At 43.3% G+C, this 26026-nt stretch overlaps 1 protein-coding gene across 6 annotated transcripts in view; it reads left to right on the top strand.

The window, feature by feature from the left end:
- The window catches only part of LOC126418588 (tyrosine-protein phosphatase non-receptor type 7-like), a 370145-nt gene that overhangs the window by 321502 nt on the left and 22617 nt on the right, over positions 1 to 26026 (top strand). For 2 of the 6 annotated variants that reach the window (XM_050085413.1, XM_050085412.1), the window contains exons 3-4: positions 23537 to 23761; positions 25231 to 25448. In XM_050085413.1, the coding sequence (XP_049941370.1) occupies positions 23647 to 23761; positions 25231 to 25448 (333 nt within the window). In that variant the 5' untranslated portion in view covers positions 23537 to 23646. Of the gene's footprint in view, positions 1 to 20265; positions 20290 to 21878; positions 21971 to 22075; positions 22195 to 23536; positions 23762 to 25230; positions 25449 to 26026 lie in introns of those variants that run through there. The other 4 variants (XM_050085414.1, XM_050085410.1, XM_050085411.1 and 1 more) reach the window with 4 other exon arrangements.

A 26026-nucleotide genomic window follows, 5' to 3' on the forward strand; every position in this document is an offset into this window, starting at 1 on the left:
TAATAGGCGTTGCCGACCGCAGCCCCGTATTCTGCCTGTTTACATATCTCTGTATTTGAATGTGCATGTCTATACCAGTTTCTTTGGTGCCTCAGTGTAGCTTACGCCACAACTCAAATTCTACTGACGCCGGACTGATTGTCCCAAGGGACCTCTGGACCTAGTAGCCGGTGGCTGGCTGACCGTGACTCAGCGTCGCTCGCTTACGAAACCACTGTTCTACAGCTAACTACTCACGTAGCCTCCTCTGACTTTCCGTCATAATTTTTTAGGGTTCCCTACCACAGTCGGTAAAAACGGGACCCTTATAGGATCACTTGTTATCCGTCCCTCTGTCTGTCTGTCTGCCTGTCCGACTGTTCAAAACCATTTTCGTCAGGATCAGGTAGATCAATCAAGTTGAAATTTATGTCATATATTAAGATCTGCCGTACCTTAGCGATGTAGAAAAGTGAAGCTTCTAAGTCAATGCAATCAAAAGATACGGCTGTTTATGTCGCATATTTTGATACAAACTCGCTCATCAAGACTAATAGGTTATTTCTCACTGGTCTAGAATCATGAAATTTGGTAAGAAGAAAGGTTTCACACTACAAACAAAGGGAAAAAATCCCTAATTTTTAATTACATCAGACTATAATTGTTTTGTTTATCCAACTGTCTGTCCATCCGTCCGTCAATACGCCTCTTTCTCAGGAACGAGCAAAATCATCAAGTTGAAATTTATGTCACATACAATAGTTTTTAGTCGCTTGGTGGTGAAATAAATTAAGCTTCTATGCCCATTTATAATGTCACATAATTTCACACTCGCAAACTCATACATTAAGACCTATAGGGTATCTCCCCCTCACGTAGAGCCATGAAATTTGGTAAGAAGAAAGGTTCCACAACACAAATGAAGGAAAGGAAACAGGAAATTTTTAATATATAATTTCACCACACGAAGAAAATATTTATTTTGTCATTTGTTATCCGACCTCAAACTTGAAGTTAAAAGTTCTTAAAAATCTTAGGAACGCCGGGACCGATATCTTATCATTATCAACGTCGAGAACAGGCAAAAATCGTAGAGATCCTCGATTCCTGGAATGGCTCAACTGTCTGTACACATAATTAAGTTTGCACGGAACCCAGAGTGCGCAAGTTCTACTCGCATCTGGCCAGTTTTTAGATTTTTCCATTGCCTGGCAGGGTTCACTGTTTGAAAGATTGGTCTACTGTAGAGGAACTTGTCAGCCAGATCACAACAGGGTAAAGGGTGTCCCAATTCTCTCGGTATCAGGATTTTTGTGGGCTGCCCCTGATGCTAAGGACAATCGATGCAGCCCGTTGGGACTATATGTTGCACACGGGGAGTAACTTTGGAGGCCGTGGCTGGCTGATTAGGGATGATGGTTGTCGCTGCAACAACAAGTTTTCGGTTATATCGTTTTTTTTTTTTTACAAGGCCAGTTGAACTGAGCTGTTAAAACCGCTCAAAACAACCGGTTTCTGAAACAACCAATTTTCGATTTTTTTTATTCGTATTATTTTCTGTAATAAACGTAGAAATCGAACAAAGATTGAAAAATTTTGACTCTCTCAGTTGCACGATACATAGTATCGAAATATTAAATTAAATAGGTAAACAAAAGAAAATTAGTCCATCCAACGTTCGCTGCTTTTCTCGAAAAAGTGATAAACGGTTGGTTAAAACAAAAAATCACCAGTATTGTCCTATGGATCGTAATATTTGAAAATCTACTCATAAATCGTGTTGTAACCGGAGGTTGTTATCACCATTTGGACGTTACGAATACTCACTGCTAAAGGGCGAAAACTGAGGTTGAAGAACTCTATTTTTCGTGTTTTTTCGTCCGTTTCAAGAGCTAAAAGAAGACAGAGACAGTTAGTCTAGACACAGGCTTCAGAGCAGCTGCATTATGTTTTTGCTGTAAACTATTAATGAACTGTAAAGTTTTAAGTTTTCTTCTTGCCGGCCGCTGTGGCCGAGCGGTTCTAGGCGCTTCAGTCCGGAACTGTGCTGCTGCTACGGTCGCAGGTTCGAATCCTGCCTCAGGCATGGACGTGTGTGATGTCCTCTGGTTGGTTAGGTTTAATTAGTTCTAAGTCTAGCGGACTGATGACCTCAGATTTTAAGTCCCATAATGCTTAGAGCCATTTGAACCATTTTTTCTCCTTATCTTATGTCTCACGTTTGTTGTGCCTCCTCCCGTTTTTAATCTTTTGAAGCAAGTGGAGCGTTGCACTTGGGTTGATACAGCAAAAAAAAATGGTTCAAATGGCTCTGAGCACTATGGGACTCAACTGCTGAGGTCATTAGTCCCCTAGAACTTAGAACTAGTTAAACCTAACTAACCTAAGGACATCACAAACATCCATGCCCGAGGCAGGATTCGAACCTGCGACCGTAGCGGTCTTGCGGTTCCAGACTGCAGCGCCTTTAACCGCACGGCCACTTCGGCCGGCTTGATACAGCACTTCGTAAGATACTGCTAGACTAAGGATGGTGCCATTCTGTAATTCAACTGTTGTCCGACAACAACAATGAGGAGCTACCATAAAGAACAGATGGGGCAAGTCTTGCTCACAGCATGTACAGGCGCACCATCTAATAGGTCACGCCACATACTAACAGGTACATCATTGTCTCGACTGCGCTGTACAAGTTCTTATGACATATGTTTGTTGCTCGTTTCTCTCGGCATTATTATTAAAATAGCACTGATCGCATTTCCCACTTTCTATTATAGCGCAATATTTCAAAGAAATGCGAATTTTACGAAAAAAAACCCTATCCTTAAAAAGGTTTATTTAAAAACGAAAAATTTTAGCGTTGCTGCTATGCCTGACTGACGTTTTTTACCTTGTTATTAGTAAAAATTGTTCAAATGGCTCTGAGCACTATGGGATTTAACTTCTGAGGTCACCAGTCCCCTAGAACTTAGAACTATTTAAATCTAGCAGGTGTGGCCGTGCGGTTCTAGGCGCTTCAGTCTGGAACTGCGTGACCGCTACGGTCGCTGGTTCGAATCCTGCCTCGAGCATGGATGTGTGTGATGTCCTTAGGTTGGTTAGGTTTAAGTAGTTCTAAGTTCTAGGGGACTGATGACCACAGATGATAAGTCCCATAGTGCTCAGAACCATTTGAACCATGTATGGAAGTGAAACATGGACGATAAATAGTTTGGACAAGAAGAGAATAGAAGCTTTCGAAATGTGGTGCTAATCGGTCGGTTCTTCCCATCCCTATGCATTGGATCGCGAGCGTCGCCGCCTGGAGATTTGTGAAACACATAGACACTATTGGGATAAACAGGAAACTGTAACACGGCCAGAACACTATGGGACTTTACTTCTGAGGTCATCAGTCCCCTAGAACTTAGAACTACTTAAACCTAACTAACCTAAGGACATCACACACATCCATGGCCGAGGCAGGATTCGAACCTGCGACCGTGGCGGTCGCGCAGTTCCAGACTGTAGCGCCTAGAACCGCTCGGCCACCTCGGCCGGCTACCATCAAAACACACGGACAATAATTTTATTAGAAATAAAGTAACAAGTTTACGTGGAAGTTGATTTAGTCTCCTCCGAAGTACTGCCCTTGCCTACTAGTGCACGTTGAATCCATGGCTGAAATCTTTTCTGGAAGGCTACTACTAAAAAAGGGCGCTCAGCGGCTCTGTGATGGCCCTCTCTATGTCAAGAATGGTGTCAAAATGTTTTCCTCCGAGCGCGATTTTAATTTTTTGGAAGAACCAAGTGCTATATTTGCTAAGTGAGATGGATGTGAACAGACAGGAAGACCTTTCAAGGTCAAAAACTCGCGAATCAAAAGCGAGGTGTGGCAATGTGCACTGTCATGATGAAGAAGGAAGCCATTGGCCCGATGTCTGGTCTCTCTCTTCGTACATTGTTTCACATACGCTGCAGTATGCCCTTGTAAAATTCAGTGTTTACAGCTGTTCGTTCCCCTTGCAACAAACTCCGATCGCACTATGCCCTCAATACAGAAAAAAACCATGAGCATGACTTCGATATTCGACTTGTACTGACGTCATTTCTTCGGGCGAAGAGATTCTCTGCTTTTCCCTTGGGAACTATGAATTTTCGTCTGGTGGCCATAACATAGACCCCAAGTTTCATTTCTGGTTATAATTTGGGATAAGAAGTCCGGATCTGAATGAAGACGATCCTGCAACTGCATGCAAACTGACATGAGATTTTCTCTCTGTTCATCACTCAAACGTCTGGGAACAAAATTGCACTCTCTTGTCTCATTTGCAAATTATCGGTTACAATGCTTTGCACGGAACCCTACGAGTTGCTAAGATCTTCAGTAAGCTCTCGAACAATTATTCGCGTGCTTGAACGAACAATTCTGTTTTTGAGGTTAATAGACGTCCCCCGCACATTGCTCGTCTGTTACCGACTCATTTCCGCTTTTACAACGTTCATACTACTTGTAAACAGTCTTCAGAGTTACAGCATTAACGCCACACACCAGCTTCAACATTTACTGAGTTTCTCTGAAACTTTTTTTACAACTTGAATCAGACTTGATGTTCACGCGTTGTTCGACATGAGGCTCGACAGACACGGTAAACACAACCTCACTCTATGGACGCTGACTGAGAAGTCAGAAATTGTTCCAACCCGACACTGCCTGTCTCAACGGGTCGAGCTGCCAGACTAATTGCATCAAAAGGCTGTAGCGTCAGTAACTGCTGCTAAATAATCAATTGCCTATATTTATTGATCACACCTCGCATATTCAACGAATGCGTTTCCTCGTTTATAAACATCGTTCCGCTATTAGTTCTATTTGTGATACGAGAGTATTGCTGGCAATATTCACTCCTGGAAATGGAAAAAAAAAACACATTGACACCGGTGTGTCAGACCCACCATACTTGCTCCGGACACTGCGAGAGGGCTGTACAAGCAATGATCACACGCACGGCACAGCGGACACACCAGGAACCGCGGTGTTGGCCGTCGAATGGCGCTAGCTGCGCAGCATTTGTGCACCGCCGCCGTCAGTGTCAGCCAGTTTGCCGTGGCATACGGAGCTCCATCGCAGTCTTTAACACTGGTAGCATGCCGCGACAGCGTGGACGTGAACCGTATGTGCAGTTGACGGACTTTGAGCGAGGGCGTATAGTGGGCATGCGGGAGGCCGGGTGGACGTACCGCCGAAATGGCGTGAGGTCTCCACAGTACATCGATGTTGTCGCCAGTGGTCGGCGGAAGGTGCACGTGCCCGTCGACCTGGGACCGGACCGCAGCGACGCACGGATGCACGCCAAGACCGTAGGATCCTACGCAGTGCCGTAGGGGACCGCACCGCCACTTCCCAGCAAATTAGGGACACTGTTGCTCCTGGGGTATCGGCGAGGACCATTCGCAACCGTCTCCATGAAGCTGGGTTATGGTCCCGCACACCGTTAGGCCGTCTTCCGCTCACGCCCCAACATCGTGCAGCCCGCCTCCAGTGGTGTCGCGACAGGCGTGAATGGAGGGACGAATGGAGACGTGTCGTCTTCAGCGATGAGAGTCGCTTCTGCCTTGGTGCCAATGATGGTCCTATGCGTGTTTGGCGCCGTGCAGGTGAGCGCCACAATCAGGACTGCATACGACCGAGGCACACAGGGCCAACACCCGGCATCATGGTGTGGGGAGCGATCTCCTAAACTGGCCGTACACCACTGGTGATCGTCGAGGGGACACTGAATAGTGCACGGTACATCCAAACCGTCATCGAACCCATCGTTCTACCATTCCTAGACCGGCAAGGGAACTTGCTGTTCCAACAGGACAATGCACGTCCGCATGTATCCCGTGCCACCCAACGTGCTCTAGAAGGTGTAAGTCAACTACCCTGGCCAGCAAGATCTCCGGATCTGTCCCCCATTGAGCATGTTTGGGACTGGATGAAGCGTCGTCTCACGCGGTCTGCACGTCCAGCACGAACGCTGGTCCAACTGAGGCGCCAGGTGGAAATGGCATGGCAAGCCGTTCCACAGGACTACATCCAGCATCTCTACGATCGTCTCCATGGGAGAATAGCAGCCTGCATTGCTGCGAAAGGTGGATATACACTGTACTAGTGCCGACATTGTGCATGCTCTGTTGCCTGTGTCTATGTGCCTGTGGTTCTGTCAGTGTGATCATGTGATGTATCTGACCCCAGGAATGTGTCAATAAAGTTTCCCCTTCCTGGGACAATGAATTCACGGTGTTCTTATTTCAATTTCCAGGAGTGTATCTTAGGACAAAGATGGTACCAATAACCGACCTAGAAAGCCTGAAATAGTAGGATAGGAAAATTTGAATTATGGCTTGCTTCTCGATGAGAATGTTCTTTTATTCGTGAACATGCTACATTTTCTGACTCTACTATAATCTGAGATGTACGCCCAAGGGAGAACATACGTTATTCGATTTTGTTTTTTTGCTCGTTACGTAGCAAAGACCCTGTATCTGACTTAATAGTACCAGTGACTGGAAACCAAGAAATATAACATAGAAAACGTGCTCAGTAACTGGTGTGAGATCCGGCGTGGAAGTCACGCGTCTTCTATCCACGGACGGGCGCCTTAGTCTGTGACCTATACCTTAAAATAGCTCCACGAGAACGTTGACAGGAGTCCTCGGCGTCACCAGCGGAAACTTGTCTCTTGTGTTGTTTCAGATAAAACGGTGCACAATGAGGTCGGCGTGTCACCTGTGTGTGGCGCGTCCCTGTTGATTAAAGACGGGAATTAGGTTACGACAGGAGACAACTTACTAGAAGCGAGTAACAAAAATTCGCATTAATGGCAGACAGTTCATTGCACATCCGAGATAAATACCCGTTGTTAGTGATTATGAGTAGAGTTATCTAATGATATAATTATATGCAAGATGAATATAGGAAATCTTATTGCGATAGTATGACAGAAAACAAAGAACAGTTACTTCAAACTTTGGGCGTTACACAAGAAAGGATGTTAGCCGAATTTGTCGAGAAGAACGGCATATTCATCTTTAACACATTCATCCTGAAGAGAAAAATAGGAAATGGGCTTGCAAAGAACAAAATTTAACCAAAGTGGCTATTTTATCAAATAATAAAGAGGCTGTACAGGATCTGACAATCCTAAATCACTTTAGACTTCCAAGTGATCACATATTCGTAAGACACAGCGTAAAAACAGATATAATGGTGAAAGAAACAAATTCATCATTAAAGCAGTCCGACATGTAGGTTATAAGACATAGTTTACGAATAAGGAAGCGCGGAATGAATTATATGACAAACTGGGTACAGAATAACAATTTTACAGACATGAGCGGAAAGGACAATTGTTTAACAAGGACACTTATCCAAATACCAAAATAATTCACAGGTACAAATGAAAGAAAACACAATCTGAAATGTAATTATGAAACAGAAGGTAACTGTTAAAGATAAGGCAAAGGTTGAAACAAGCGTTAACATGTACGTGATAGACTATACCAAATTAAACAAAACTGTTAAGAACTATCTCTAAAATAATTTAATAAGTGAACAACTGAATACAAGGAAAGTATGAAGAAAACTGTCCAGAAATTTACGTTGGATGACACCACATTACATCAGTTAAGATGCAGAGTGATACAGAGAGAAAACTGGTAATGTTTGTACAGTTTCAGAGATGAGACAGGAACACATGTAACTGTTAATCTAAACAGTAACATTCCAGAAATAATGGCATATGATGTGTATAAATTCATTTAGGTTATTCTCTTTCTTCTTCTTGGGCACTATGGCCATTGGTGGACCTTGGCTTCCTCAACGACTTCTGTTCTCTGCATTTCTCTTCCATCCTCAGACCTCCATTTTGGTACAGTTAGCCAAGACATTGTCCAGCCATCTTGGTCTTGGTCTGCCCTTCCTTCTGGAGAAATAAAACCTGCCTTTCATTATTCATTTGGGAATTCTGTCATCTGTCATTCTCTCCATCTGTATTACATTGAGGGACCGGGTACTGTTGCAGCGTAGGGGTAACAAAAATTCCATTTTGGATACTTCGCCTAGTTATTGAACAAATTTAAAATGCTATCATAACTCATTAATATGGATAATCTTACGTTAAAAGCTTTTCACAACAAGACAAGTGTTACAGTCAGAAACTGTGTGTCTGTCTCGAGGCAACGTAACTAAGGGCGCGAAATATGCGAACTTCATACTTCCAGTATATGAGAACTATTTAACACATTAATTCAATTATAATCAGACGTTTGAAGCTGTTTTATACATGGGAGCTCGTTACTTTAAAGAATCGGTGTTTACTAACCAGAGTATTCTCTTACAATTAATAAATTTTCCTGTATTACACTCGTGCATGAGCTGCTGTATTTCATGGATGCAACGTATTCTCCAACCCTCTGCCTCTCTCACAGTCCCACAAATTATTCGTAGGATTTTTCTTTCAAAAGCCCTAAGTCGTTCATATCGACTTCTGGCATTGTCGACATTTCTGACCCATATGTAACAGTTAGTCGTACAAGGGAATGAGGAAAGTAGACACCTGGCCGTGATACTGTTTCTATAGAAATGATAGAGGAACAGTAAGGCAAACGAAACTTGACATACTACTAGCAGAATACTTCAGAGGAAGTCAGTCCCCAAGATTAACAACAGAACGCAGTATTTTTTGCACTTCATGAGATGGCGACTGACAAGACACGAGCAATTATAAATCTGTCCGCTTCTTGTCCGTAATGTGAAAGATACGCCCTGAAACTAACACCACACACGTAGAATAAACATGAACTTTTAATCAAAAACAGCAGGGACTCACGTGGAGTAAAAGGTAAACAAAGAAACGAACCACAGCATACACTGGAGTCGAAGATGCAATTATATCTGGAGTGAAAATGAAATGAGGGAGGGCTGCACGTGTAGCCAGGTGAATGGATGATACATAGGCGAAGGAATTTTTTTGCTGGAGTAAAATCAGATTAAAACATCCTTGGCAGTGATATAATAGGAAGTGCTTAGTTAAAATTAGAAAACACGCGGGGACCCCATGGATCCAATCGCTGAAGACTTATCAGCTGCAGAAGTTTAGAGGAGGCCTTGTTCCGTTCGTTGCTGGTCATGAATTCGTGTTAGACGAGGGTAATCCCAAAAGTAGGGTCTCCTATTTTTTTTATAAGTACATAGACCTGTTTATTTCTGCAATGGCTTACATCATTTTACAGCTTGAACATTTAGCTCTTTTTCGACATAATCACCATTTCTGTCGATGCATTTTTGTAGACGCTGTGGCAGTTTTTGTATGCCCATGTCATACCAGCTCGCCGCCATGCTATTCAGAGAGTTATGAACCTCTTCTTTCGTCTCGTCTCGGCGCTGAATCGCTTTTCTCCCAAATGTTCTTTTAACCTAGGGAACAGGTGATTGTCACTGGGCGCAAAGTCAGGACTATAGGGTGGGTGTCACATTACGGACAGGAAGCGGACAGATTTATAATTGCTCGTGTCTTGTCAGTCGTTCCACTGAAACTGTTGTAGGAGAGCAACGGTTTGCCGAGCAATGTGTGGGCGAGCGTTGTCATGGAGAATGTGTACGCTCTTGCTCAACATTCCTCTCTGAATAGGAATTGCCCGTTTGAGTTTTTTCAGAGTCTCACAGTACCTGTCAGCGTTAATTGTGGTCCCAGTGGGCATAAAGTCGACCCACAATACCCCTTTCCGATTCCTAAAAACCGTTGTTATGACTTTACCGGCAGACTGTTTTTGTATGAATTTCCGCGGCTTTTGCGAAGAAGGATGCAGCCACTGGCGTGGTTGTTGCTTGGTCTCAGTGTAAAGTGGTATGCCCAGGTTTCGTCACCCGTGACAATTGAGTCCAAAAAGTTGTCCTGTTCGGCTGCAAGGCGGTGAAGAAATGTGCGGGAAGCATCAACTAGTTGCCGCATGTGGTCCTCAGCCAGCATGTGTAGCACTCATCTAGCGCACATCTTCCGGTAGGTCAATGTTTCCGTTAAAATTCTGTGAGTGGTGCTTGGGGAAACCTCAGGAACCAACGTGCAGATATCGTCCAGGTTGATCCGCCGATCTTCACGCATGCTTTGCTCAACCTGTTGTGGGTTGGCAGGAGAGCCAACACCGTATTATTAGAGGAAGCCGAAAGGCACGCGTTTTAGCTCACGCAGGCTGGCGTGAGGTCTGTAACAGGACAAGGAAATTAGACTTTAGAAAAACGGACGTAGCTGGTGGAATACTTAACTTTAATCCATTAATGATGAGCGTCGCTCTTGACTGTACATGATTCATAATATCAATAGTAACTGAACATGGCGCCTTGCTAGGTCGTAGCAAATGACGTAGCTGAAGGCTATGCTAACTATAGTCTCGGCAAATGAGAACGTATTTTGTCAGTGAACCATCGCTAGCAAAGTCGGTTGTACAACTGGGGCGAGTGCTAGGAAGTCTCTCTAGACCTGCCGTGTGGCGGCGCTCGGTCTGCAATCACTGATGGGCGACACGCGGGTCAGACGTATACTAACGGACCGCGGCCGATTTAAAGGCTACCACCTAGCAAGTGTGGTGTCTGGCGGTGACACCACACAACCTTCAACACCGTCTCCTCAGAAATTCACGGTCTCCCGCTCCTCTGTTCGTCGTGAATTTCGGTCCGACCAGCTGCAAACTCTCTACACCACTTACGAACATTTTTGACATCCATGCACGACTCACCATACACTTCCGTCAATTAGCGATGGATTTCAATCGGCGCAGTGCCCTTTGCGTTCAAAAACCGAATAACTGCGCGCAATTCGCACTTGGCGGTGACATCCAAAGGGAGCTCCATTCTCAACGGCTGCCAAGCCAAGATCGAGCGCCTCAGCGCGGCGTACGCATATTTACACACAGCGCGTGAAGCACTCTTTATAACAGTGTCACCAACTGCAACACAGAGTTCTGTACTTACAAAAAAAAATAGGAGATCTTACTTTCGGGATTACCCTCGTAGTTATGGGTCAGAAACCTGCCGGTTCAAAATGGTTCAAATGGCTCAGAGCACTATGGGACTTAACTTCTTTGGTCATTAGTCCCCTAGAACTTAGAACTACTTAAACTTAACTAACCTAAGGACATCACACACATCCATGCCCGAGGCAGGATTCGAACCTGCGACCGTAGCGGCCGCGCAGCTCCAGTCACACAACGCTAGAAACAGCGTTTCAAAACTTAGCAACTCTTGGCTGCAGAAGCAATCATTTCATGAGGATATCTCATGTGAAGTAACAAATAAATAAATGCACATGCACGAGCGTATGCCATTAAGAGGCATCTTGTCCGGATTTTTTGTGAGCGCTTTCATTTGAACCTGAATTAGATGTTTCCTTTTCAACAGTAAGTATCCTTCTACGCGCTATGAGCTAAAACAAATGTCTTCCGAGTCATTCAAAATATTTTGTGTCTCACGCAACAAAGAGTGGAACCTGTCGTTTTAGGTAATAGAAATGATGTTTGAGAAATATTTGCCCTCTTCAGTTCCTACACGCACACGTCCTTCCTTTACCAAATTAAACATTCCTTTGTGTCTCAGGGTGCGTTCTGTCAACCTATCCCATGTTATAGTCAAGTTATGCCACAAAGCGGTTTTCCCCGTGATTCAAATGGTTTACATCGTCTTTACTGCTTCTGTCGTCACTTATTTTGCTGTCCAACCAGCGAACCCCGTCTACTACGTACAGTGACTCATTTCTGACATTAATTCTCCCCGCATTACCTGCTTTATTTTGACTCCATTATCCTCGTTTTATTTTATAACCGCTTTTTGCGGTCTTTCTGCCCACTCTTCCCTTGCATTTACTAAACCCACATACGAGATGTCTGTCGGCGAACTCTTATTCAGTAAACCGGCCCATACTATTGTGCATCATTGTTAACGTGCAACTAACACTACCGAGTGAAACAAACCTGAGAGACAACCGAGCAGTACTGAAAGCAAACCTGAGGACGAAGTGTAAAGTAAACATTGCTGTTTGATTACAGCAAGAACCGTAACCGAATGGGACGAGTTTGTTTCCAAACAACCACACTACGCTTACTGTCGACGTTTATACTGTTGTGCAGAGATTTTCAGTGTAGTACAAGTACAAAGATAAACGGGGGTAAGAAATCAAACGAAGTTCAATTACTCTGTTACCAGCCGAAGGAGATCAGCGGTCCCTTACACCAAAATACACAGAAAATTTCCTTGAAAAATCTCGGAAATTTTGTCGGGGTGGCGTTCAATTTCACCATGTACACTACTTGATCAAAGGTATCCGGACACCTCGCTGAAAATGACTTAAAAGTGCGTGGCGGCCTCTATCGGTAATGCTGGAATTCAATATTGCTTTGACCCACCCTGCCTTGATGACAGCGTCCACTCTCGCTGGCATACGTTCAATCAGGTGCTGGGAGGTTTCTTGGGAAATGGCAGCCCATTCTTCACGGAGTGCTGCACTGAGGAGAGGTATCGATGTCGGTCGGTGAGGCCTTGAAAGAAGTCGGCGTTCCAAAACATCTCAAAGGTGTTCTATAGGATTCAGGTCAGGACTAAGTGGAGGCCAGTTCATTAGAGGGATGTTATTGTCGTGTAACCACTCCGCCACAGGCCGTGAATTATGAACAAGTGCTCGATCGTGCTGAAAGATGCAATCGCCATCCCCGAATTGCTCTTCAACACTGGGAAGCAAGAAGGTGGTTAAACAACAATGTAGGCCTGTCCTGTGATAGTGCCACGCAAAACAACAAGGGGTGTAAGCCCCCATCCCCACGAATAACACGACCGTACCATAACACTACCGCCTCCGAATTTTACTGTTAGAACTTCACACGCTGGTAGATGACGTTCACTGTGCATGCGCCATACCCACACCCTGCCGTCGGATCGCCACATTGTGTAGCGTGATTCGTCACTTCACACAATGTTTTTCCACTGTTCAGTCGTTCAATGTTTACGCTCCAAGCGAGGCGTAATTTGGCATTTACCGGTGTGAGGTGTGGCTTATGAGCAGGTCGATGAAATACAAGTTTTCGCACATCACGCCTAGCTGTCATAGTGGATCCTGATGCACTCTGGAATTCCTGTCTGATGATCTGGATAGATGTCTGCCTATTACACTTTGCGACCCTCTTCAACTGTCAGCAGTCTCTGTCAGTCAACAGACGAGGTTGGCCTGTATGCTTTTGTGCTGTTCGTGTCCCTTCACGTTTCCACTTCACTATCACATCGGAAACAGTGGACCTAGGGATGTTTAGGAGTGTGGAAATCTAGGGTACAGACGTATGACACAAGTGAAACCCAATCATCTGACCACTTTCGAAGTCCGTGAGTTCTGCGGAGTGCCCCATCCTGCTCTCTCACTACATCTAATGACTACTGAGGTCGGTGATATGGAGTACCGGGCAGTAGGTGGCAGCACAATGCACCTAATATGAAAAACGTATGTTTTTGTGGGTGTCCGAATACTTTTGATCACATAGTGCGTATATAGGGTCTCATTTATCTTGACCACCCTAAATAACATTTTGTCCAGAAGCAAAGTAAAAAATATATTAAGCAAGTATGGGAGCAGACACAATACGGACATTTGCTGACAGTGTTGTGATTCCTGGCCAGCAAGTAGAGTCCACGCAGAATACCGTGGCTGGTTGATGCACAGAGGGCAGGGCACGCATGGAGAGAGCGGTAGTGGTGGGGGTTGTGGGCAGGCGCTGAGGGAGAAATACCGACCGCGGGAGGGGTAATGCCGCTCTAAACTGAAGTCTATGCTAACATTTTTCGTAAATATTAAGTGGGGCCCCTCCACGCTCACACTTGCATGATGGCCATTCAAAAACATGTCACCTCTGCTTTGGTTAGTACCTAAAAAGAATCCCGCAGAAAATGCAGCGATTTATTTTCGCCTGGTTTATTAAGCATTTGTTACTATCAGAGAAACGTCATGAGTGGCGAAGTTTGACTGAAACCTACACATTTCTCTGGTTGCCATGCTAAATTCTGCTTCTTTTGCCAAAACACAGCAGAGTTCACACAGTCTCACCTCACTAACATGTTGCACAGACGCAATTGCAAGAGAAGTCCGAAACAGTGGTTTATTAAGTGAGGATCTGAGGAAAACTTAGGTCAGTAGCTTATGAAAAAGTACACCCTCAGTACAAAATAAACGCGTGATGTCTTCACTCATATTGCTCCAAAACTCATAGCATTTCTCGTTTCACCAGGTATCGATGGTCCTTAAAAATTACACTTTCATCGATAAAGTCTGTGTTGGTGAAATAACACGGTAGATAATGAAGTTTTGCATAGTAACCGTATGGCGAAACACTCTCCCCTTGTGTGCTATCATTTGCCAAAATCTCATTTCGAGACCTCAAACCGTTTACGAAATATTCTCGGATATTTCACTCTGGTTTCATCTCTGGTGCTGCGCGATCGCAAATGAGTGTGCTGCGTCACATCACAAAAATTCGATATGTTACTTAAATTTCATACGCAGCAACATGCTATGTAATATGCACCAAACGCAAAACCATAGCGACCTCTATTTTTCATTGCAAACTTTTTCGAATTTCTCACGTCTCTTACTTCCACGTAAATATCACAATAACTATGACCATTAACGAAATGATGGGCATATTATCATGAACCTGACATACAGGGTTATTACAAATGATTGAAGCGATTTCACAGCTCTACAATAACTTTATTATTTGAGATATTTTCACAATGCTTTGCACACACATACAAAAACTCAAAAAGTTTTTTTTAGGCATTCACAAATGTTCGATATGCGCCCCTTTAGTGACTCGGCAGACATCAAGCCGATAATGAAGTTCCTCCCACACTCGGCGCAGGATGTCCCCATCAATGAGTTCGAAAGCATCGTTGACGCGAGCTCGCACTTCTGGCACGTTTCTTGGTAGAGGAGGTTTAAACACTGAATCTTTCACGTAACCCCACAGAAAGAAATCGCATGGGATTAAGTCGGGAGAGCGCGGAGGCCATGACATGAATTGCTGATCATGATCTCCACCACGACCGATCCATCGGTTTTCCAATCTCCTGTTTAAGAAATGCCGAACATTATGATGGAAGTGCGGTGGAGCACCATCCTGTTGAAAGACGAAGTCGGCGCTGTCGGTCTCCAGTTGTGGCATGAGCCAATTTTCCAGCATGTCCAGATACACGTGTCCTGTAACGTTTTTTTCGCTGAAGAAAAAGGGACCGTAAACTTTAAACCGTGAGATTGCACAAAACACGTTAACTTTTGATGAATTGCGAATTTGCTGCACGAATGCGTGAGGATTCTCTACCGCCCAGATTCGCACATTGTGTCTGTTCACTTCACCATTAAGAAAAAATGTTGCTTCATCACTGAAAACAAGTTTCGCACTGAACGCATCCTCTTCCAAGAGCTGTTGCAACCGCGCCGAAAATTCAAAGCCTTTGACTTTGTCATCGGGTGTCAGGGCTTGAAGCAATTGTAAACGGTAAGGCTTCTGCTTTAGCCTTTTCCGTAAGATTTTCCAAACCGTCGGCTGTGGTACGTTTAGCTCCCTGCTTGCTTTATTCGTCGACTTCCGCGGGCTACGCGTGAAACTTGCCCGCACGCGTTCAACCGTTTCTTCGCTCACTGCAGGCCGACCCGTTGATTTCCCCTTACAGAGGCATCCAGAAGTTTTAAACTGCGCTTACCATCGCCGAATGGAGTTAGCAGTTGGTGGATCTTTGTTGAACTTCGTCCTGAAGTGTCGTTGCACTGTTATGACTGACTGATGTGAGTGCATTTCAAGCACGACATACGCTTTCTCGGCTCCTGTCGCCATTTTGTCTCACTGCGCTCTCGAGCGCTCTGGAGGCAGAAACCTGAAGTGCGGCTTCAGCCGAACAAAACTTTATGACTTTTTCTACGCATCTGTAGTGTGTCGTGACCATATGTCAATGAATGGAGCTACAGTGAATTTATGAAATCGCTTCAATCATTTGTAATAGCCCTGTATATAGAGCTCTAAGTAAAGCAAAAACGATTTTTTTTACCGAATAGTTTCTGTAAAATCGTTTGAGAAGATTGCAGGACGCTCGCCTCAATTGTGTCATAGCCGAAACTTAGCAAACACTGACGGCCTCCACTTCTGAACAAACGAATGAACTCGCCTACCGCTTTGGACGAAAATTTGTTACTGCGCGTCGGTCACCGTATCCTCCGCGGACTTTTTTCCCTATGTGTTGATCTCTGCAATGTGAAGAAAATTGGGCTGGTGGTGAATGAGAATAAAACCAAATATCTCGTTGTAGCACGACGTGAAGCTCTCCTTTTTTTCCATTCTTGTTGAGAGGTATACCTTTAAACGTGTTCATGAATTCGAGTACCTGGCTTCCCTAGTAAGTAATGAAAGTGAAATGCCGACAGAAATGCATCCACGAATAATAAACGCCAATCGCATGCAGTTTAGTCTGAACGATTTATTCATGTCATGACTGATATCACAGAAGAATAAGATCCAGCTGCGCATGACACACGTGCGGACGGTACTCTTATATGCTTGTAAAACCTGGACGACATTAGCAATAACTCAAGAAGCAATCTGTGCCTTCGAGAGGAAGGTTCTACGAAGGATCCATGGACTTGTCTACGATATCATGGAATCAGTGAAAAGTTTGGGAACAAAGAACGAAAGAAGAACGGTATCAGCGGTTTGGAAAGCCACCAACTTTTTGAGTACGGAAAAGCAAGGGAAACACACACATATCATTCAGACTGCCTTTGCTGTATACGACATATCGCTGAAGTACTACAGTACTGTACAACTCATACCATTATTACAAATCAGAAAATATTGTTGCAATTACTTTTCTGCTAACTTACATTCTCCGTAGGTACGTAGCATTTCTACTTTCTCTTCGTTGATGAGCACCAACGAAGCGAAAGTAGAAATGCTACGTTCCTACGTAGAATGTAAGTTGGCAGAACAATATTTTCTGATTTGTAATAATGGTACCGGTATGTAATAATGGTATTGTAGTGGGGACGGCGGTTATTGCTGGAACAACCGGTTTTCGGTTGCACCGTTTTTTTCATGTTCAATTTTATGTGACTGTTAAAACAGCTCAAAATAACGGATGTCTGGAATAACCGATTTTCGGTTTTTTATTTCTATTATTTCCGGCAACAAACGTAGACGTCGAACAAGACTGAAAAATACTGCTGCTCCTTCAGGCTTTTCATTACCTGTTCCAATATACATACAGTACTGCTACACCACGAAGATGACGTGCTGCAGACGCGAAATTTAACCGACAGGAAGAAGATGCTGTGATATGCAAATCATTAGCTTTTCAGAGCACTCACACAAGGTTGACGCCAGTGGCGACACCTACAACGTGCTGATATGAGGAAAGTTTCCAACCGATTTATCATACACAAACAGCAGTTGTCCGGCGTTGCCTGGTGAAACGGTGTTGTGATGCCTCGTGTAAGGAGGAGAAATGCGTACCATCACGTTTCCAACTTTGATAAAGGTCGGATTGTAGCTATTGCGATTGCGGTTTATCGTATCGCGACATTGCTTCTCGCGTTGGTCGAGATCCAATGACTGTTAGCAGAATATGGAATCGGTGGGTTTGGGAGGTTAATACGGAACTCCGTGTTGGATCCCAACTGCCTCGTATCACTAGCAGTCGAGATGATAGGCCAGGTTCTGTCTACAGCATCATGATGTTCGCATCCTTGTTTGGCGACATCGCGGTGAACGCACAGTGGAAGCGTGTATTCGTCATCGCCATACTGGCGTATCACCCGGCGTGATGGTATTGGGTGCCACTGGTTACACCTCTCGTTCACCTCTTGTTCGCACTGACGGCACTTTGAACAGAGGACGTTACATTTCAGATGTCTTACAACACGTGGCTCTACCCTTCATTCGATCCCTGCGAAACCTTACATTTCAGCAGGATAATGCACCGCATGTTGCAGGTCCTGTACGGGCCTTTCTGGATACAGAAAATGTTCGATTGCTGCCCTGGCCAGCACATTCTCCAGATCTCTCACCAACTGAAAACGTCTGGTCAATGGTGACCGAGCAACTGGCTCGTCACAGTGCGCCAGTCACTACTCTTGATGAACTGTGGTATCGTGTTGAAGCTCCATGGGCAGCTGTACCTGTACACGCCATCCAAGCTCTGTTTGACTCAATGCTCAGGCGTATCAAGGCCGTTATTACGGCCAGAGGTGGTTATTCTGGGTACTGATTTCTTAGGATCTATGCACCCAAATTGCGTGAAAATGTAATCACATGTCAGCTCTAGTATAATATATTTGTCCAATGAATACCCGTTTATCATATGCATTTCTTCTTGGGGTAGCAATTTTAATGGCCAGTAGCGTAGAATCAAAATATCAAATAAAACATGGAAATGAAAGAAAACAGTCCGTCCATCACTCACTGCTATCCTCAAAAAGTAATGAAGGCTTGAATACTACAAAAATTCACCTTATTCTCCTACTGATAGCAAATTTTTTTATATCTTTGCTCAAAAATCATGTTATAATCGAGGATGGACCCACTATGGGAGCATAACGAATAATCAGTGCTAAAGGATAAAAACTGAGGTTGGAGAATATTTTTCGTGTTCAGTTGTCCGTTCGTAAGGGCTACAAGCAGATCAAGGCATGTTATGTAGACACAGGCAGCAGCCACGCGTGGTATCCGTGCGGTCTCAGGCGTCTTGCGACGGTTCGCGCGGCTCCCCCCGTCGGAGGTTCGAGTCCTCCCTTGGGCATAGGTGTGTGTGTTATCCTTAGTGTAAGTTAGGTTAAGTAGTGTGTAAGCCTGGGGTCCGATGACCTCAGCCGTTTGGTCCCATAGAACTCACCACGAATTCACACAGGCAGCAGAGCGGCTAATTTCTGTTTTTATCGTAAAGTATGAATGAGCTGGTGAGTTTTTAATTTATTACTGTTACTATAACTTCCTTTCTTTTTTATTATTTCTTAGAAATGACAGTTAAACAACAAAATCTTGTGAAAAATTTGTAGCGTTCTATTTCTTTAAATATTCCGAATTAAAAACACGTTTTTAGTCAAATATATATCCTTTTCTTTTAATGGGAATTTGAATGCAATTAATTTTTTACTGACAAAACAAAGAAAGCTCTTTCAGAAAATTCAAATGAACAATTTAGTTGTATGCAAAATATGACATCTACCAGCAATAATTACACGACAATAGTTAAAATTTCTATGATGAATTAATCAATTGGCCAATATTTATTGTCCACTTGTTGGTAGATACGCTTTCTAGAATGAGTTCATCTGCAAACTGACTCGTTTCATCAGAAATTATACCATTCAAAGACGATACCAATATTCCAGAAGCCACAGAACTTCCTACAAAACACGTTTTTAAAAAAGGTTTAATCTGAAAATCAAAAATTTTAGCTCCACTGGTATGGAAAATTGAAAACGAATTACCTATTATAACCGATACCAAACAAATACCGAAAAGTACCCCTATCGGCTTTAACCGGTCGGTTTTTCCCATTCCTACCTTCAAACGAAGACCGTGGAGTAAATGACTGACGTGCATACGCGAATGGTCCTCTGTAACACGTTCTTAAAAAAAAAAAAAAAAGATGTGGAGAAGAGGAAGCGGCTTGACGAAGAACAAATAAAGTATAATAATTAAACAACGGCGTTCTGCTTTTCATAACGTACGAAGTTATAAGAAAGGCAAAGATGCTGGTTTACGTCTAATCAACATTTGCTTGAAACATTCTTTTTTTTATTTCGCTTCTGGACAAAAAGTTATTTGAGGTGGTCACGATAAATGGCACACTCTATATACCGTTACTGCAGACAGACTGCAACTGAACTAAACTATATGGACCTCTTAACGTGGCTTGAGGGACATTTTCATTTTGGCCGTGGCAGTCGACGCCCTGAATCTGGTTACAACTTCGCAGTTACTTCTCTTGTCCGCAACACGAATGTTCGCAGTGGCTACAATCCAAGAATCGTAGCGTAGTTGTATGAGGATATCTGCCCGTAGTTACCTACTGGTATCAACCTGTGACCGGCCATGTCAGTCATCTCTGGGGTTCGCCCACCCGCGCGCTGCCTCCACCCACGCAGCGGTCAAAAAATCGATTCGCCGGGAGCTTGCCCTAGTCCGCCAGAGCGCTGCGCGCCTGCCGCCTGTTGTTTATGGGACTGCGAGAGAGTGCCGAATGACTACGTGTCGCCTCCTACAGTAAGTGTGCTTCAATCTGACACCACTCACAGTGAATGTCCTAGTCCACATACTTGTATATACCGACCAAATGCTGTACCCACGTGCGTATCGTGTGCGGTGAACGACGTAACGGCTTCTCAGTGTACTTCGTTCCACAACAAGAACCACGCCGCTTCCCGTCTACGTGCTCATCACCTGATCGACATTCACTGCCTGCTCCCGTGCGCTAAAAGCGACTTCGGAAACCCGGCCCGTTAACGCAGTCCTGCAGACAGCGGAATATAGTTTACAGTGTGGCGCGTAGTTATTTTTATATTTTACAGTGTAGCGCATAGCTAGATTTGTCACCTGTCAATTGTTTCTGTGTTCTCTCTGCATTCTCCGAACTACTCGCGATACGTACGCGCGTCGACGACACAATATGAAAGTCGAGTTCTAAGGTCTGTGTTTTCTGAATGGGCCTTAGCAGTGCCTCCCCTTCCGCTCGAAGTTCGTGTGCGTGCGTGTATGTGTGTGTGTGTGTGTGTGTGTGTGTGTGTGTGTGTGTGTGAACGCCGTCGCGTATTCTCCCATTCATACAAATCCGTGGGAGAGCGGCCGGCGGTTTCCGCTGGCCGTATGCTGAATTCGTGCCAGATTGCGTGGGCAAGGACGGCTACGCAGCGAGTTGTTGCTGTCTTCGTCTTTGCTGTTCTGGCATCGCCTGGGCTTGTGCGAGGTGATAGTGTGTTGTTACGCAAGGTTTCTGTACTTCCATTCACCGCTGCTCACCTTCTTTGAAGGAGTGTCCCCGTTCGTTGATAAGTGCGATGCATTCCATGACGGTAAGTTCTCACTTAATGTGAAGTATATTGACTGTACTTCAGAGTGTTCTCGCTCCCTCTCATGCATAACTGATGCCCGTGAGTAAAAAAAGAAAAACAAAAAACAAGAAGAAAGACGAAATACGACTCAGTTATACCTGTTCTGCTGCGCTACGGCGTTTTTAGAGTGAAGTTGGTTTAAAATTTTAAATTCCTGCATAAAAATTACTTTCTTCTCGTAGACTGTCATGTTTTCGCTGTTTGAGTGTAATTACTCTAGCTATTTGGCACGATAGAATAAAATTTTGGCCTTGTAAATCAATTTATTTCTCGTCGTAAAAATTGGCTAAATACCAATGGAAATTTATTTAGCACGTGCACATTGCATCCACCGTACTATTTCTTAAGTCACTTAACATTTAAGATAAATGAGCTAAATACCAACAAATTTGTCTTTTCATATGCTTGTAAGCTGCCTTTGATACGTGCGCAATAAGTTTTAACATACATTAAATGGAAACAAAAATAAATCACGGAGATACCTACGTATCAATCTGGACAAAGCGCGGACTTCCTTTTTAAACAGCTTCTTAAATGAATGAATCGATAATTATACCCTCTGTCGGTCACGAACACGCATTACTTGAGCTGTAGCATACGTCTGCACGAAGTGTTATGTACCCCTACTCCGCTGGAGAACGGGGAAGTGAGGCATCCCGCCTTTTTGAAAGCGGCCACTTCTTATTGGTTGATTTTACACTCGAGCTACGGGCTACGGCGCTCATCCGGGGATGCTCTCAATCCTGCAGCAGACTTCAATATGGCGACATCGGGGAGGGCAGTGTGTGTTTATCTCCTGCAGGTTGTGCTTATTTTGCAGAGTTTAGAGATACCAGGTAATGCGATCAGCAGTGTTTACGTGTCTGCTTGTTATCTGGCAGCTGATGTAGATAAAACAGTACAAAAAACGTCACGCAACAGTGTCAGTCTTCTCCATTTCGTGAAAGTTACCATTGCAGCCGCAGCTTTAGAGCCTATACGGCAAAATAAACAATGTTTGCCGTCATTCAAGAGTGGAGTCCGCCGGTGCTGTTGTGTTTCGTACAGCTGAATACAAATGGTTTTGTATCATATCTTGGATCTGTGTCAATTGTTTTCACATTTGATGCGTTGTCGTAGTGTAAGTGAACGCTGTGTTCAGAAACGGCCGAAGCTGTACTGATGTGTAGATGTTCAGCTACGCTTAGCGGATTTATCCAGTGTAAGTTTGCGATGTAGGACTGCTGTTATTGTTTTCTTCGGTTCCAGTTCTTGCTTTTGTGTGTTGCTTATAAACTTTGGTGAAATACGTTGTTAGTAAACATGAAACAGATCAGCACTGTAGTTACTCGTATTTTACAGGTTCTACGTATTGCATTAACTGACAATAGCTTTTCCACTGCTAAGATAGAACAGGTATTATTCGTCCTAACACTGCCATACTTGCGTGCCCGCGTTCTCATTACTTTGAGAGATTAAAGCAGTAAAAATACGGTAGTACGAAGTGAGTTAGGCTCATGTCTGTCGGTTACCAGTTTTTTAGAAAGCTACTTGTTTCTTCTCTGCACCCGCATTTGTAGCCTATATGTCTTCAAAGTGGTGTCAGTTTCTTTTACATTCTTTTGTAAGTATTACTTGCGAAACATGATAGAAGTGCGTGACTCGAAATCGCTCTCTCTCTCTCTCTCTCTCTCTCTCTCTCTCTCTCTCTCTCTCCTGGATAGGGATTAGAAACACTGTTTCCAAAGCTTGCAGGTAGTTACGAAGCTAACCCGTGGCCATAAAACTCATTCAGAATTTCATATCTTGAAATATTTAATTTTTATGTGCTGTCATGTCAGTTATACTGCTTCTTTTATTTCTCCGTGTATTACGGTCTTTTGGTATTAGCAATCTCTTCATTCTAGTCAAGCAGCTGCAGTGTCAATAACAATGAAATTTACAAGTTCTGTGCATTAAAATGTTGTTGCCCTTAAAATCACAGAATATAATGCAGTAGTGTTCAGCAGAATTTCGGTTCTAAAATGTTTTGTGTAAGTAGGATGATCAGTCATCGGATATTGCTTTTTTGCTTAGAGGGTGTGATGTAATTAAAGCAAAACATTGACAGTTCTTTGCAAAAGCAAAAGTCTACAACACTCAATTTGGGAGTGAAAGAAACAGTTTGAGTGGTTTCAACCCTTTGTGATGAACAAAATAGACTGAGAGTGATAATTAACAAAATTTGAGTTTGGTTGTATACATGTTATTTATGTTAATGTTGTGTGGGTGCCCATGTTTCTCTCTTGCTAGTGTGCTCCAACTTTCCTGTGTAATTACTGTAAATCCCACAATAGGACACAGTCTTTCGTGGTAGTAGTCACTTATTTACTTATTCTAATTCGCAGTTTTCATTTAGTTTATTACTCCTTTTTGTTTTATAGGTGAGTGCGCAGGGGGCCGGCCAGTTGTTTTGGCAGAGGATAATGTAGTCGCAATAGGAAGTGAGGGCGATGCACGTGGGGGAGGCGGGGACCTGCTGTTCAGGCAGCTAATGGCCTCCGCCCCAATCCCAGCATCAGTGCAGCACGACCACCAGCACTACCAGTATCGGTTTCTGGATGAAGACGGCACTGCCTTGCCTGTGGCAACTGTCACATCAGCTGCTGGTAAAGTATCCAAGAAAATTGATAATGTGCATTGCTTCTTCTTTGTTTCGTAGCTGTAGCTAATTATCTCTTTACCGAATCTATCAAATATGTATACTTCTCCCTCCACTTTCAAACTGTGCGTACATTGAGTTTGGTAATATCTCTTTGCCATCTCTTTTGTCTTCTACATTGCTGTTGAGTTCTGTATGTGAAGTGTATAATGTCTGCACAGACTTTCACTTACTCCTCCCATTCTGATACCATACAAAATTGCCTATCATCTCTGCTTTTATGAATCTTCTTCCTGTAGGTCTTAAGTTGAGTTTGGTGGACAAATGGGTCACATTTCTTTTTACATGTTCTTCGTATTGTGAAGTGTTTTTCCACGTGGTGAAGTTATGTTCAGATGTAACAAATGGAAATCTATAACTTAAAAGAGCTATGGTTCTAGTATTTAATCGCAAGCCCTGTAATGTAGGCAATACATTAATACACGGTTAGCCTTTAATTGGTATTTGTAAAATCGTGGTGCTCAGCAGCTTCTAGTTAGAAGTTAAAGTGTACTCTAATTGTGGCTGTACTTCCATTTCGTAGCAAGCACAGACATAACAAGAGGAACTGCTACACCACAAGATGATTAGCCTATGTACTCAAGAGATTTGTGCGTCATGAGAAAGTGCCCATCTGTTTCATTTTGTCTTGAGTGACGTTAATTTGTTGTGTAAATGACCAATGAATTTGTGTTGTTACTTAGATGCACACTGTTGATTTTGTTTCTTTGAATCCTGTATGTGTATCATCTTATTATAACAATAATTTACTGTAGGCCTTTAAGTTATTAGCCTCAGATTTCAATTAGTCATGTAAGGAAATGACAAGGAGGATGGGCTGAAATCAAAATTTCATCACCACACAGATTGTTTTTAATTCTGTACAGATGATTTTTTTATTGCTGTACTTTTCAAAAAAAATTTCTACTGAAACATAGGCTATAACTTTTAAGATGCTGTTGATTAATTAATATCAAAGAAGCGTGCTGGGAATTCTTTGCCGGTGACAACCAGCTTGTTGATTTTTCACTGCTGTTTAGTTGTTTTTCGTATATTGCAATGTATAAAAGGAGGATTTATTTAGAATATTATAGGTGGCTTGTTTTCCACAGTTTTGGAAATAAGTCATTGTCTTTTATTTATGCTTCCTAATTTTGTGATAGCATGGTGCCTTGTTTCGAAGGATATCACTTAATTGTGGCTGCATTCACACATTAACTGGATAAGTTTTCAGCACATCATTTTGTGCTTCAGATCTGATGAATTGTTATGGAATTACTTAATCTGTCATATTTCTCCAAAAATCTTTATCTGATTTGACTGATTAGAACTGAATACTAGTGAGTGTGACAAAGTTTCCTGCTGTAAAGTTATCGTTAGTGTGTTATAATACCTTGCATTGCATTTAATTAAAATATTTTTATTTTACATTTACAGAAAATGTTTCATCAGAGGAAGCCCTTGATGGCCCCACTGCCACATTGTCAACATCAGCTCGGCGCTCTGTGGGCACAGATGAAGGGACTGGCAGTGGACGTCCGCGTCCCACAGGTGTGGAGGTGGCAGCCTTGGGTGGCAGTTGGCGGCCTGAATGGCAACTGCCATTCTTTGTCATCTTATTTGCTGCCGTTGGATTTCTTGCCATCACATTTGTGGTAAGCTATCATTTTTAGTTGGTCTGTCTCTGTTGTCGGCAAAATAAACTAGGAGTTTTGTTGCAGTATTGTATAATTTCCAAGATCCATTGCAAACAATTATATCAAGCACACAATTGTCATAGCGCAAGATATCAGTTTTATTTAGTGTTGACAACAGTGACAAAAGGTGTACCTAAAAAACAGTCGTTTAACTTACATTACTTGTGATCCAGATCTTCATTGTAGACAATTTAACATTTTGTGTATGCAGCTGGAAGCAGTCCTGTTGTGGCAGCATAGACTGTAGTTATATCTTTCACCAAATTTGACATTCACCTGCCAAACAATCCACACTGTTCCTAAAATTGTGATTTGGTACTAAATGAAAGTCCAGAGTACACAATCTCAGAATTAACTCCTGCCAGGTAATAGCAGTGCAGGTTGACACTATACTGGCACCACTAATCTCTAGAATGCTGCTGACATTGGGTGATGATGTGGCGTCAGCAATGCCATAAACAAAATCAGTATCTCATGCGATGACAGCTGCATGCTCGATATACATCACTTACAGTGGATCTTGGAAATTGCCGATT

Source organism: Schistocerca serialis, chromosome 9 (assembly GCF_023864345.2).
Source record: "Schistocerca serialis cubense isolate TAMUIC-IGC-003099 chromosome 9, iqSchSeri2.2, whole genome shotgun sequence".
In the NCBI taxonomy this organism is placed as follows: Eukaryota; Metazoa; Arthropoda; class Insecta; order Orthoptera; family Acrididae; genus Schistocerca; species Schistocerca serialis.